The sequence below is a fragment of the Myzus persicae genome, unplaced genomic scaffold (genome assembly GCF_001856785.1).
Source record: "Myzus persicae strain clone G006 unplaced genomic scaffold, MPER_G0061.0, whole genome shotgun sequence".
In the NCBI taxonomy this organism is placed as follows: Eukaryota; Metazoa; Arthropoda; class Insecta; order Hemiptera; family Aphididae; genus Myzus; species Myzus persicae.
In genome coordinates this window covers 222,203-237,710 of record NW_019103259.1, presented here as the reverse complement: position 1 = coordinate 237,710, position 15,508 = coordinate 222,203, and the positions used below count along the sequence as shown (strand labels likewise).

General features: G+C 36.3%; 1 protein-coding gene across 2 annotated transcripts in view; it reads left to right on the top strand.

The window, feature by feature from the left end:
• Positions 1–12,717, top strand: part of LOC111034097 (homeobox protein caupolican-like) — a 44,825-nt gene extending 32,108 nt beyond the window's left edge. For both annotated transcript variants that reach the window (XM_022315131.1, XM_022315132.1), the window contains exons 4-5: positions 7,655–7,947; positions 11,585–12,717. In XM_022315131.1, coding sequence (XP_022170823.1) covers positions 7,655–7,947; positions 11,585–12,405 — 1,114 coding nt within the window. In that variant the 3' untranslated portion in view covers positions 12,406–12,717. The remainder of the gene's footprint in view (positions 1–7,654; positions 7,948–11,584) is intronic.
• Positions 12,718–15,508: the final 2,791 nt, after the last annotated feature.

The window sequence follows — 15,508 nt, the reverse complement described above, 5'->3', positions numbered from 1 at the left end:
TTAAAATTTTCTTTAGTTGAACCAATTAACGTATTTCTACTTAAACATATTCTAACAATTTTTTTTTGTAGAAGTTGCAGTGGTCTAGACGCATTTTGATTCAGACCCCCCCAGACCAATAAACCATATTGAAAAATTGCCTGAAATAGTGCTAGATAAATTATGCGCATAGTTTGTATTGGTAAAAATGACCGTATTTTATAAAAGCTAAACGATAATAGACGCATACGCATCACAATATTGTTTACATGTAAGTTCCATTTCATATTTTTATCAAATGTCAAACCTAAATACCTAATACTCGAAACTCTAGCTATTTTTTGATATATTGGAACATTACAAGAATCCAAATTATCATAAATATTAAATTCTAAGTTATCAAAACTTTTATCATCCTTATTAATGGAAAAATTTATAAAATTTGTTTTATTGTAATTGATTGTTAGTTTTCTGTGATTTAAGTAGTTTATTACTTTTTTAAAATCTTGTATAGCTTTTACGCGAACTTCATCCCACGTATCACCTGAAAAAAACAGTAGGCACGTGTCATCTGCGTATGTTACTATTTGACCATCAATTTTCATATCACATATAGAATTTATGTATAAAATAAACAGCAATGGACCCATCACACTGCCCTGTGGTACTCCACAATTAATTTCCATCTCCTCACCCATGATGTCATTAATTTTAACTATTTGTTTTCTGTTTTTTAGATAGCTTCTAAACCAGTTTAAACTAATATTTTTTAAACCAAAATTCTATAATATGTTGACCATTTCATGGTGATTTACCGTATCAAACGCTTTTGCTAGATCAAGAAAAATTGCTATAACCTTTTTACTATTATCAAGAGCCTTATATATGAATTTACACGCACTGTACATGGCATTTTCGGTTCCCAAACCTGGTCTAAAACCAAACTGGTTTTTGGACAGCAGTTTATTATTTTCTAAAAACTTGATTAATCTACCTTTTATTATTTTTTCTATAATTTTAGCAAAATTGCTTATCATGGAAATAGGCCTATAGTTATTTACACAAGAAGTATCTCCAGTTTTTAATAACGGTTTAACAACTGCCAGTTTTAAATTATCAGGAAAAGTACCTTCTTTCAGACTTAGATTATAAATGTATGTTAATGGTTTAATTATACTTCCAGATATAGATTTTATAATTTTCACTGAAACTCCGTCATGTCCAGCAGCAGTATCATCTTTAAGATTTGAAATAATTTTCAGAATTTCGTGCTCGTTTATTAATTCTTTAAAATACTCATCAAATGATTCACTAGTGTTTATTATAATAATATGTTATTATGTGTACAGTGTAGTATAATTATATATTATAATCACGGAACACCTTGACGCTGCCGCCGATGACGACGTAGAAAATAATATTAAACGTTATTAAAATTAATAATAATATATAATATTATAATCGTTATCATCATCGGCATTATTATTATTATTATTATTATTATTATTATTATTATTATTATAACATTATTTTTTCTTTCTTCGTTTTCAATCAAACGCACACCGAACGAACTAGCCGCGCACCACCGCCTCCAACGATGTCGAGTTGTATATTTGGTTACACGCCCGATTACAAATCATCCGTGAAACGAAAACGACAATCGGGACCGGTCTTCAAACTGGACGAAAAAAAAAAAATTATATAAAAAACGCGGATCTATACACACATAATAATATTATAATACTTAAATTACTGTATGTATATATATAGATTATAGGTACAACACGTAAATATATTTATAATAGTTAGCTGTGTGTTTCTCGCCCTTCGCCTCTGCGGCGGCGGTGGCGTACACATATACGATATAATAATATTACACATCACACGCACTCTCCTTTGTGTGAAAAAGCCGACACCGGTGTTACACGCGGTTTTACAAGTTTATCATTTTTACACCTTTCACGCACATCGGACCCGTCCGGCCGCCTCCGCTGTCCGTTCGCATTTTCCGCCGGCGAACCGACGAGGCGGACGACGGATTTCCAAAAGGATTCTAGTCGTGTAACGCACACACACACACGCACACACACACACCTATTATAGGTATTATATTATTATTAATATTTGGGTAGGTATATATGTATTGGTGTATACTGCATCACTGCCGAGCGGTGCGGGGATACTCTCAAACGGTCGGCTGGACGGACGGGCGAGGGGATTTTAAATACGTAATATCGCGGTGGCACATCAAAAAAAGGGTTAAACACACGCCGACACCGATTTAACGGGTCTGGTTCGGAGAAAAAAAACAAAACGGATACGGCGGCGGCGACGATGAGGGGCAATATATATACAGTCGCGGTGTCCCGGTCGTGTGTTTTTCGTATATTTCGTTTTCATTATGACTATTATTATTATTATTGCAGCCCACCTAGTATTTTTTTTTTTTTTTTTTACTCTATATACACATTATATTCTCTCGACCCTCTTTACCGCTCGCAATATATTCGACTGCGGTTGGCCAGTAACCATCATAGTAATATTACTTCACCATAACTGCACCACTGCACCGCACCGCACATATCACCTCGTCTATATTATATATTTTACGCGCCCATCATTGTTCGATATATATTACAGTGGTTGAAATCACTGTATTATACTTTGATAATACTACTTTACACCTACATATAATAATTATTAGAATATTCGACACGATGCATCGCTCGTCGCTACTTTTGATTTTGGATATATGTATAAGGAAGGAGATTCTATAATTTATATTACTTTTGTTGTTTAGTTAAAATATAACGCCACATATATATATATATATATCTACATAGGCCAAATAAGAACAAAGGAACATTACAAATTAAACAGTTAAATCTTCCGGTATATTCGCTGCAAAAGCGAAAATCACATATTTTGAAATATGAGTCGTGCATATGGCTGCAGCAGTACCTATATACCTATAATATGTATATAATGATAACATTTGAGTATTTTGCTGGGATGTGAAAATAAATGTTTTGTGTTTTAAACTAATGTTATTTATTTTAGTATCTATGCGTGGTTGATTAGAAACATAGTTATATTAGAAATTCAAATGTTTGTGAAAATTATCGACATTTTATTATTGGACATCTTTATAGTGTCATCACTCTTGCTATACTCAACACCTATCTTGGACCTATTTTGGTTGCGCCATTCGACAGCGTCGCGCTATATACGTGTAAACAGTGCGCTACTTCCAATTACTGTGAATTAATATATTAAATCGTCGCGTTCATCATATTATTATATAAAAAATAAAAATATTCGTATACTACCGCCATACACCTACGACGAGATGTTTATTGTAAATTTGATCGTATGTATTAGGCATATAAAAATGTGTAGTCATCCAATGAAATTCTGCATAGGTATTATTATGGTTGACCGTCATCGTCGTGTTTTCCAATATTTCTGTGTATGCGAATGATATTTAGGAGGTAGTTACACTATAATATTGTATTGTGTATTAATGTATTTTTATGGCGGTCATCGTCTATTAACCAGTCAAAATGACAGAACACCATACGGGCTACCCTGCTATTAGTGCACACTGATATAATGATAATATAAAATTATTATTATTGTGTAAGTCGCTTGTGTCCCCACTCAAACACTTCTAAACGCGTGCGGCGTTTTATTGTAATTACGATAATTGTACTGGTAAACTATAATAATAATAATATGGTTATAGTAGGCAACTACAATAATAATATAACAACCCACTTGTATGAAATAAGTTTTCGTATATTTTTTTATTTAAACCTACATTTTTTTTTACCGTTTTTACTACTTTCGTCGTATGACCAATTCAACTCTCAATTTTATACAATTATTTTGCATGTGCCTTGCACTCTACACATTCGACATAATTGTAGTTATAAACAATTAAAAGATTTAAGTAGCCACTCATGAAAATGTTTCAACATTTAGTTACAATATGACGTTTAGTATTAATAATTGTTTCGCCTTCTCGATTTATAAGATATTATTTTGTTGGACTTCGGGTATATTGTTATATTATAATGTTATAAACGCCTGGCTTATTTTATCGTCTTGTTCTCGCCGTGTACCTACGTTAGGTTAGGTCGTACGCTTACGAGTTTTATTTGTGTCCTATAGAGACGTTATATACCGAATATTGGCAGTCTGTTTATTGTAATTATTTGGACACAGGTACATGGTGTTATTTAAAGTAATTATTATATCATTGGTCGTTGTACATTTGAGCTAGTATTTGTTATATTATGTAATAACAATGTTGTATGTCCGTTGACCATTATAATACTATGATTCCCGAACAACGAGCGATTATATTCTTAATATTAGACCTTTAATAATAAATTATTGTGGTTGGGTTTGGATTCGTCGCTATATCGGGAAGATAATGCTCCGAGCATAACAATAATGTCGCATATGTATATAACATTATAGTAGTAAAATAAGTATACTGTTATCGTACTAAAGATATGATACACGCTATGCGCCGAATCTGGGTGGAAAATTCGTGTGGACACATAATAAAACCGTTGAACTGCTGTAAAAATGTCAACTATAAATTGCCATCGTCGATAATAATGTATAGGTGCACAATTTTACATGAAATAATTATTATAGGCCCGCGTACTGCAGGTTAGTGAACCCTAGGTATAGAAATCTCCCAGGATTGCTGCAGGTATATCGGTACTATTTGGGCATTATATCACAATATTGCTTAATATATTTAATTATATTGTGTGTTCAAACCTGCTAACATAATATCAGCTATAACGTCGACCTTTCTGAAATTAAAACACATTGTCCAAGGTCGTTGAACGATTCGCGAATAGCGTTTTCCACTTTTCGTCTAAATGCATTCGTAGGACGTCAAGTAATTTGATATTTCTGTCGGGTAAATACAATTATTGTAAACGTAGCATAAAATATCATACCTATACTTTTAAATATAATTTTATTTTTATCCGCGAAATTATATTTAATTTTTGACTTTGGTTTAAAAACTTTGTTCAATGTAGTACATATACGGCCAAACGTTTCACATTTTGGTTTGAATATCAAACATTTTTAAGCTATATTACTACATAATGTTAAGTGTACTTTATCAAAAACTCGTTCCCTAAAATACCGTAGTAGCCAATAGGTATACACTATTATTCTCTATGATTGTACAGCGACTCGAGTTATATAATTCTTGGATTCTCTAATATTAGGTAATAATAATATATTTAACAGGTATTTTCGGTAAATATTATTGAAATAGCATTAGGATCGAATCAAACTTCATTTTTTTTTTCAATCGAGAAATTGTGGGTATTATATTATTTCCAATGGTAGTATCCACTTTCAATTTTCTATCAGTCTATAGGTACTCCAATTTTTACATCTAATACGCAGTAGGTATTTTATATTATGTAAACATGCAAATTTATAGAATATTGTAGGTCAGGGTTTTAATACCGCAGTAAAACTAGTGCGCTCGTCAGAATAGCATTATCAATTACCTCTGTGCAGATATAAAAAAAGATATATGTATACAAGGCGATCATCGTATGATTTTGCATATTAAGAACATAATATTGTACTTACATACACAATATGTGATCACATAATATCATATTGCAGATGCGGTCGTTGCGGGAACACAAACTATCGCACTAAAATAATTAAAAATAAGTGTATAACACAATGGCGTGTTTTATTATTATATAACGCGTAGGTATACATCGGTTATATTTCGTTACAACAGTTTCGCGGTGATCGTGTACGCTGTTTATCTTAATCGACACGACCTACGCGTACCTACCTACATAAAATGATGTATGACCATCGTCGCTACAAGTTGAAATGTATCAAATTTAGACGAAAAATAATGTTCATCATAGTTTACGCGCCACCGATTTAACCGTCTGTCTCACGTTTATAGGAGAAAAAACCGTCCTAAACTGACGGAAAATCCTGATATAGTTTACAGCTATATTTACACGGATATTTTACAGTCGCGCCGCGCTGCATACGCGTGTAGGCAACCGTCAACGCACCATCTGCTAGCCGTTTACGTGTGTTTTCAGAGTTCAGATGTAGTTCCTATTATTATGGAAACTTTATTAACATTATTGTGCCGTCTGGTTTGTGAGTTCACATAACGTCACAATACATGATGGCTGCTGTAGGCATGCGTACGTGCTGTTGTATACCCTGTAACTATATAATGCGTATGTGATGAGAAGTATTTTGTGTCTAAGGTATTTTGGGCCGACCATTAACTACCTACCATCCTGTATAGTATTGTTCCAGCTTGTTTTCCAATTTAAATTTTTTTATACCTACCCACCTATATTATACGCAATAACTGTTTAATCTTTGCGCTATCGGTGTACAATAGTAATAATATTTATGTTGTCATCGGAAAACGGGCAAGTTGTAAAGAACTGAAAAAAAGATGTTGACAAAATAATATTTATCAGACAACGGGTGCAAATTAAAAAATTACACAGAGATAGGTTATACACATAAAATGTGTTAGTTTATAAGTAGGGTACTTACCTATATATATATTATAAATTCCATGTCTGTGGTGCAGGCGTGAAAGAATCAGTTTATTTCCGTTCTGAAAAACTTAAACGAGTTTCAAAATATATTCCAAATCAAATTTATTCCGCCGTCTCCATGACCCTAACCCCTGCTGCAGGTTGACAATAATAAAAACTGAGTGGATTTAAAATAAAAAATAAAAAGGAAAAAAATGTAAATCGGGTTTTAACGCCGTGACAAGTAGAGATGGCTCTAAATAAAAATCCATTAGTTCGTTGAGACGTTAATTGGATATTTTGCCTGAAGAATCGGAATCGTGATTAACGGAGACGCTGTATATATATATTATGTATGTGTGTGTGTGTGTGTGTGTGTAGTGTATTATACAGGATGGGTGGTGGAGAAAAGTCGCGGTGTTCAGGTCGGCGGCTTCGTGGGCGGGTGTGTATAATGCTGCTGCTGGTCGCGAAGAGGGAAACGATGAGAGTTATTCAAATTCCATTAAACGGAGGGCGGCGCTTAATTGGAATTAATAAAAAGGATCGCCGTCGGCGGCGGGTAAAAAAAAATCTGCATAAGTTAAAAAACATTTACACCGCTCCGCCATCCCACCCGATTGGCAGACCCGAGCCCAGCCCGGGGAGTTATCCCTGATTTTTTCCATCGCTCTCCTTCCGCGAAAAGTTTAACCGCGTGAAATCGTCCCGGCGGTTTTTTTCCCTCGTGATGGCTTCCGCATTAAATCCGGCCGCGTGAACCGACGACGGAATTGTTTAAACAATTTGTGCGATTTCCCTCGTATAATATATATTGTCTATATATCACACCAGCTCAGTATATACCTAGCGGCTATAGCTTATCTCTTTGATTATAAAAAAAAAAAAATACTTTATAATATTATAATATAATATAATCAACCTACAGTCGTCACATTCACGCTCCCGCACACACGTGCGTCACAGTGTTTGACCTGGACGTAATATATTATATTGTCATTTTGTCCTGCCCGTGAATGAAGCAATGGTCGTAAATCATTATATATACAGTATTATGTGTGAGTCACATTATTTATATCGTTTTTTTTTCGTTTCAGGTACGGCATGGACCTGAACGGCGCCAGGCGGAAAAACGCCACCCGAGAGACAACCAGCACGCTGAAGGCTTGGCTTAACGAGCACAAGAAAAACCCGTACCCGACCAAAGGTGAGAAGATCATGTTGGCCATCATCACCAAGATGACGCTCACGCAAGTGAGCACGTGGTTCGCTAATGCCCGAAGGCGGTTGAAGAAGGAGAACAAGATGACTTGGGAACCCAGAAATAGGGTCGAAGACGAGGACAACAACAACGAGGATGACCGAAAGAGCCCAGACCCAAAAGATCTCGGTAAGTTCCTATACCTAGTAATTTTTTTCGTGTTTATTTGAAATATTTAGGAACAGTCGCTTGTACAATGGTAGAGGTTTGATTTCTGCCTTTATGTAAATGATAATAAAATATTTCCTCGTTATTGCTGGGATAATATGTAATAAACAATTAGGCGACGTTGCGAAATGATGTCTACTTCTCATTGTATAAGTACCAACCCCCTACCCCCTTTAAAAAAAAATGTTTATTTTTTCTGATATGACTTACTCATTCAAAATAGAAACATGCATACATAGATAATGTAAAGTAGTAGGTGTTATACGTGTAACACATCGAAATAAATTAAGAAGTATAAAATTTAAATTGAGATAAAAAAAGCTACTGGATTGACATTATATTTTCTCATCTGGTTGTGCTTTACTATTTGCTGCATTGATTTCACTTCGTCGGCATAATCGTATTCTGCGGGTCCTATCTAAATTTCCATTTGTACATTGTTAATTGCTTCACCTTTTTACTCTCCATAAACAAATATATACGTGTATATGGATCAATGTTGTCTATAGACTCTTATTCGCTCCAAGTATTATAGAGGTTAGGTTAGGTTTATCTAATTATAATTATTAAAATGTATAATATCGTGTAATAAAGAAACCCGTCTATACAACGTGTCGGTTGTAATTATATATAAAAATAACCATGAATGTGTACAAACCACCCGTGTGGTTCGAAGTCAAAGTTTCGCTTACTGACGAGATCCTTTTTGGTGAATTCGTGTTTACTATCGTTTTATCAATGTTGCAGTTCGAACGGAACAGCTCAATTTCGAACGCATGTATGAATCCAATAATATAATGTCATGTGTATGATATTGTCGCGTGGCTGTATAAAACAACCTTTATCGTGTCCGACACCTATGTGCTTGCAGATGCATTTTTACGGATTATATGCATAATTCCTACTGTACTCCGTTTTCCGTATCTAATTCGCCGGGTCGATCGATACGAATATTATTGTACGCCATCAATCTGCTGCTCCCCTCACTCCGTATAATATACAATTTTACATCAACGATTTATTTTTTTTTTACCAGATCCAAGCATATAAAACGTACACACGTCGAGTTCGTATATAAGCACTCGATTGCAGTTTTATTTACTATTATTATTATTGCTTGAACACTCCGCAGCAGTACGAGCGACCCGAATCACGCGCCCCGTCGGTTCCAATGACCGTTTCGAAGCGCCTCCCTCCGCCGATCAACGTCGCTATATATATATATGTGTGTGTGTATCATAGTTGCCCCTTTTTTATTTTTATTTCCCCTATTTCGGTGGTCGTAAATTTCCGGAGCCGAACACTAGTCACGTGCCCGTCGTAATGACAATAATAATAATATCTAAAGCCAATAACACGGTCCATATAATATCTCGTTCGGTTTTCCGTCGGCTTGTCCCATATAATATTTATATTAATATATTATAATACCATTATGTCACGTCGGAAGGCTAAGCACACAGACACATTGCATTATACATTTTTCTCATCGCCAGACGCTCTCCCCCGCGCTCACTGAGAATTTTTACACGACACGTGTGTGTGTGTGTGTGTGTGTTGTGTGTTTTGTACGGGGGAAAAAAAACAAACAAATATTAAACATTATTATTATCGTTTCGCTGACGGAAATGTCCTGCGGCACATCGCCGATCAGTCCCGTACTAATTATAAAACTACAGCGTCGAAACCGGAAACGGCGGGCACAATGTGTGTGTGTGTATAATATCATAACCGCCAAAAATCCGTAATCGAACCGTTGACAGGTCTTAATATAACACTCTTACGACACGACTAACACAAACGTTTTCCGCGTTTTCGTCTCCTCGATCGGCGACTTATAACGGGCGTTATGTTTAATGTGTTTCTACACATCAGGTTGTATCGTATTAATATAGTACGCATTTTCGAAACAGTCGACGTTGCGCTTGATTCCTACACTATCGTTTCAATATGAGGCAACAAATAATTCGGCCCCCCCCCCTCTTGGACGCTGCCATGGGTGGTTCGCGTTGCGGATTATTTTGTACATAATATTATAAACTATCCGTTACACATGATCATCGTCGTCGTCGTAGACGAATAACATTCTGAGGCCCGCGTAAAAGAGAAAACTATTGTTTTCACGGTTTTTGCGAACCTCCGCGGTCCGCCGACAGTCTTTTAAACGGTTCGTTTGGTTAAATCAGATTATTGTTTTGTATTTTTGAGTGCATTTCGAATAAACGGTAACAAATAACAATAAGACCGGACACGTTTCGTCGACGGAAAAATATAATAAAAGTAAATAATCGTAATATTATATTTTACATCGTTATAACGTCTTAATACGTACATAATATGCCGTGTATACATGACGCGAGGTAATATTTTATAAAACGATTTTCGCTCGCGCTTTAATTACAAATCAAGTAAAAATGAGTAACAACAACAACTGTACTACTAACGATCCCGCGGTCCGCTGCAGTCGTACACCGCGATAACACGGGCGGCGTCTGTGTTTGTATAATTTTATTATTATGTACTTGTGTGCATATAATTTTTTATATTACTCGGGATTATTATTATCGGTTTGGCGCCAGCGACGACGTTTTAATGTGCAAAAATACCATGTACGTACATAATATTACAGTGTTTTAGAGTGCCAAAGTGGCCGAGGAGAGTTAATTAAGAATAAACGCTCGCCGGTTGCACATAACACATAATTATTTATAATAATATCGCTCCAATCGGTGTGTATACATGACGTGTATTATTGTAAATAAATCGACGGCGACCAAGTCAAAAGTCATTACTTACGTACCACCTATAATATCATACATATCAAGTCTTACACACCGACGATGTACTTACGCCCGTGTTCTCTGTTACAAAATACTATTATATCTATTCTCAAAGGTCAACGTGCGAATTATAACGCATAGGATGATGACGTGAAACAGTATAAATTATCGCGTTCCATTCGACAAAAATAACTGGCTTAATAACGAGCTTTGGAACTGCCGACATTGCGCGCAACAGGTGTTCGAGGGGAAAGTACAAAAATAACATTTTCGGTTATATCTACGATAATAATATATTGTAACATACCTACTATAATAAATCTACCTAGATGGTTAGTAGTCAGACATGACGATATGTAACGGGGTTATCACAAATCAATAATAGTTGTAGAATATGGATACAAGACAGTATATTATTATACGTATACAAAGAGCTTTTTGGATTCCGAGAATGAATTATGCATAAACGATGATTAAACGCGCTTTTATTGTATAGTTCACAAATCGCCCACTTTTGAATGTCCAGTCTCGACAATGACATTTTGATGTAGGTAACCTATACAGCAATAGATTTGTATTTCGCGTCGATATCCCGAATTGTTCTATGAAACAAATAGAAAACGCCTTCGAATTGCCATTACGTCAATATATACCGTTGCAATATTAAAGTCGGTCTTTCTCGAATTTCTCGATGCGTCTTCTTCTGCCACCCCCCCCCCCCCACGATACCTGCCATGACGAAAGTTTACTGTATGATATGAAATTTGTCTGAGCATAAAACGTCATTATATAATGTTATTTTCCGTTTGTGTCGACAGATTGTAAAGACTCGGGCACGGGATCGAGCGAGGACGGTGACCGGCCGGGCGCCAATCACACGGGCAGCGAGTGGAGCGAATCGCGGGCCGACAGCGGTCCGGACTCGCCGGAGCTGTTCGAACGGCCGCCGCCACCACACTTCCTGCACCACCCACCGCCGTACCACCACGGCCACTATCCAGGAGCACCGCACCATCCGCCGCCGTCACACCTCGGCCACCACCATCACCATCACCATCCGTCGGCGGCGCCACCGCATCACCGGTTCGCGTCCGTGTCGCCACCGGCCACCGGCGGCGTCGGCGGCGGGCTTCTGCCGTCGCAGAGTAGCGCCCCGAAGCCACGCATTTGGTCGCTGGCCGACATGGCCAGCAAGGACACGACTACCACGACGACGGCCGCGGCCGCGGTCGAGACGACGACGCCGTCCACCCCACCGCCGCCGCCGTCACCGCAGCAGCACCAGCGGTCACCGCACCACCAGCAACTGTCGCCTCCGTCCGTCGGCGGTGCGTCGTCAGGTCACCGACGGCCGCCCGCCGTCCCCGTACCGTCTCTGCCCGCCGGTTACGCGCGCCACGAGCAGCTGTACCGATCGTTCTACGAGGATCCCGCGGCCGCGGCCTATCATGCGCGCGCCTTCGGCGGCGGCGCCGGGATCGTGTTCCAACCGTCCGCGGCCCACCAGCACCATTTGCACCATCACCACCAGCAGCAGCAACTGCACTCGGCGGCCGCGGCGGTCGCCGAACCGTCGCCCGCCTCGTCCTCGTCCGACGCCGAATCCGTCGTGGCCGTCCAGCACGCGGAACGGGCTTGACGAGAAGCGCGGCTCGACCACGCAAACACACGTAAATCCAAAGACAAAACAAAAAAATAAATAAATAAACATTATTTTGTAAATATTAACTATAATAATATTTGAAGTAAACTTTGTAAATAACATATTATTATATATATTTATTAATGAATATAAAGTAAAAAAAAATACACATAATATAATATATGATATGATATAGAAAACGGCATGTATAAGACATTGTGCGGACAATAAAAAAAAAAGTAATGATACTACTGGTAAAAAATTTAAAAAAAAAAAATCAAAATAATTATATTATATATATATATATACGTATTTGCGAGGAAGAAATAATAATATTATACCTAAAATATATAACGCGATTGATACATATTATATATAAAGTTATTATCACGAAGCGAACATTATTATTATATATATTTACGTGCAGGTCGTGTGTACGTGTAGTATGTTATGTTATGATTTATTTTATGCATAATATCAGACATATTATGTACGACTTGTGCAGGTTTCTGAAAAAAATTCGGGGGTTCCGAGCGATGACGTGATGGGTGTGCATATCGGGGGGGGGGGTCGTGGAGTAGAGGCTCTGTCGTATTTTATATATATTTATTATTTATTTCACCGAGAAACTGTGTTACAACAACATTTTGCGGTACTCACTTCGACATTGCTCGTTGTGGTATATAACCTACACAATGTTTTATATTGTATATACGTATACCGCAGTGGGTGTAATAATATATTTATATTTATATCATATTATTATTATGTATAGAGGACAGGCGTACCCCAGTCTGTCCGGTTTCTAAGACGGCTGGACAATCTTTTACATTTGCCGCGGGGACACGAGATATACGATAATATATAAATTGTAATATTGTCATTGCCTATACCTATATATAACTATTATTTTTTTTTCTCGTGCGAGCTGAACCGATTGTTGACGTTCCTTTCTGTATACATGACATTATGTTTTATTATTTTAATTTATTTCCTTTCATCTTATTTTTATTTTTCTCGTTCTAATGTAATAATAATAGGACGTAAACTACGATTTTTTAAAGATATATATATATATATAATAATATATACACACAAACTAGACGGAATGTATGACGAAATAACTACTATATATAATAATAATAATAATAATATTATCTCTTCTCGTGCAGCATCATATTATGTATTGTTTTCCATTTTAGTGTATATTTAGCGGTTTGTACATTGTATTTGTACGATATATAATTATATTTATAGCGGTACGCGATATTATTTTATTTTGTAATTAATTGGAATATAAAAAAAAAACCATTGTTATAGCTTTTAAATTTAAATTATTCTATTATGTTTTTTTTGTGATATTGTAGTCGGTACTTTTCCTAATACATTGTTTTTTCTTAAAAAAAAATTGTTTTTTTTATCCTCTAACAGATCCGCTCTCTTTTTAAATATATTGTTCACTGTAACAGCCAACTACTATATGTATATATACTAGCATATTGTATGCGACGTCATCGTCATCGTCTTTTAAACGAAAACAAGTTTTACGAAGCCGGTGAGTTACACGACACCCCGACATAATATTTTTTCGTTTATTCTCTGAGCAAAAAAAAAAAATTATGTCGTCTTTTCGTTTCGTGGACAGATGGATGGGAAGGTAACGTAAAACGGCACAAACCACAATGCAGATTGTCAACTGTTTTTATTTTTTTTTTATCAAATTTAGTCAATTGCACACTCGCTATACAGTATAATTTACCGTTTACTACAGTATTATACAGTACGGATATCTACACTCTACAGTGACACACACGCCATAGTGGGAAAGTTTATGAAAATAATTAACTGCCTGTGACCAGTGAAGTTAATTACATTAAATTGCATTCATTTAAGTTAAAAGTCAACGAAGAAAAAAATTAACTCGATAAGTTTCAAGTTCAGATGGAAAATAAAACTAACTTGACTCAGTTTCAAAAAGTTGTTTTTTTTTCAATCCACAATAATCATAAGTTTAAACTGCCCTAGTATTTTGATCTACACAAACATTTACCAAGAGACTGTTTCACATTGTAAACATAATATAACACTAAATCGTTATTATATTAATATAGTACATTGTCACCGGAAAGGTAATAACTAATAGCCTTTACTTGTAAAAATTTAAAATTACTTAACTGCACGATAATGATAATTAACTAAAAAAATTAATTAAACAATACAGATTTTAACTGAATAAGTTCATATGTTCAAAACAAATTAAATTAACTATAGTCAAGTTAAAAAGTTTTTAAAAAAAAAAATGAACAATTTTAACAAGTTAATGTCCACCCATACATAATAATAAGGTATATACTGATACCAGCTAACCAGCTAACCATGGTTGCAACTGCAGCTAAGACCTACCAGCCGAGCTGCTTAGCTATATACGGACAAAGATCACTGCAGGTTAGCGTGCACACTGTACTCACGTCACATTTCCGTCGTTCGAGTTTCGAGGGTCAGTTTTTTGAACAGCGACTGTTTAATATTTTGATATGTTATCGTTGAAATGATATTAACAATTGGGACGTGTTACGTACGCTTGTTTTAACGATATAATAATATGTTAACGGTACATTTTCGTGTATCGGCAGCACCCATACGGGTAATAATAAAAATCGGAGTGTAAAATATTATTGTGTTTATTTAATATTGCAGCCCTAATGCACTTGTAGCGTGCAGTGCGCAGGATGACGACACCTCGCAACAATATTTACATATAATCGCAGCGACAGGACAATTTATCAATTTATAAATATTATAATTTACGTGTTGGTACGTTACACACACACATCCAATACAATATTGTATGGGAACACCTAACTTGTACGCATATATGACGTGTACGCACATCACGGTATCGTAAATGTGTGTAGCGCTAAAAAAAACGCTCACACAAATGGCAATCAGATTTCCGATTTTATTTATCGTAGTCGTTTTTTTTTCCTCCAGTCGCGTATAATACGGACACTGCTAATTACGTTATTGTCGTCGAAATCTAAACGGGAAAAAAAAACCAACGATTTATCTCCGTCGCCGTCGCATGCGCGTTATTGGCGTG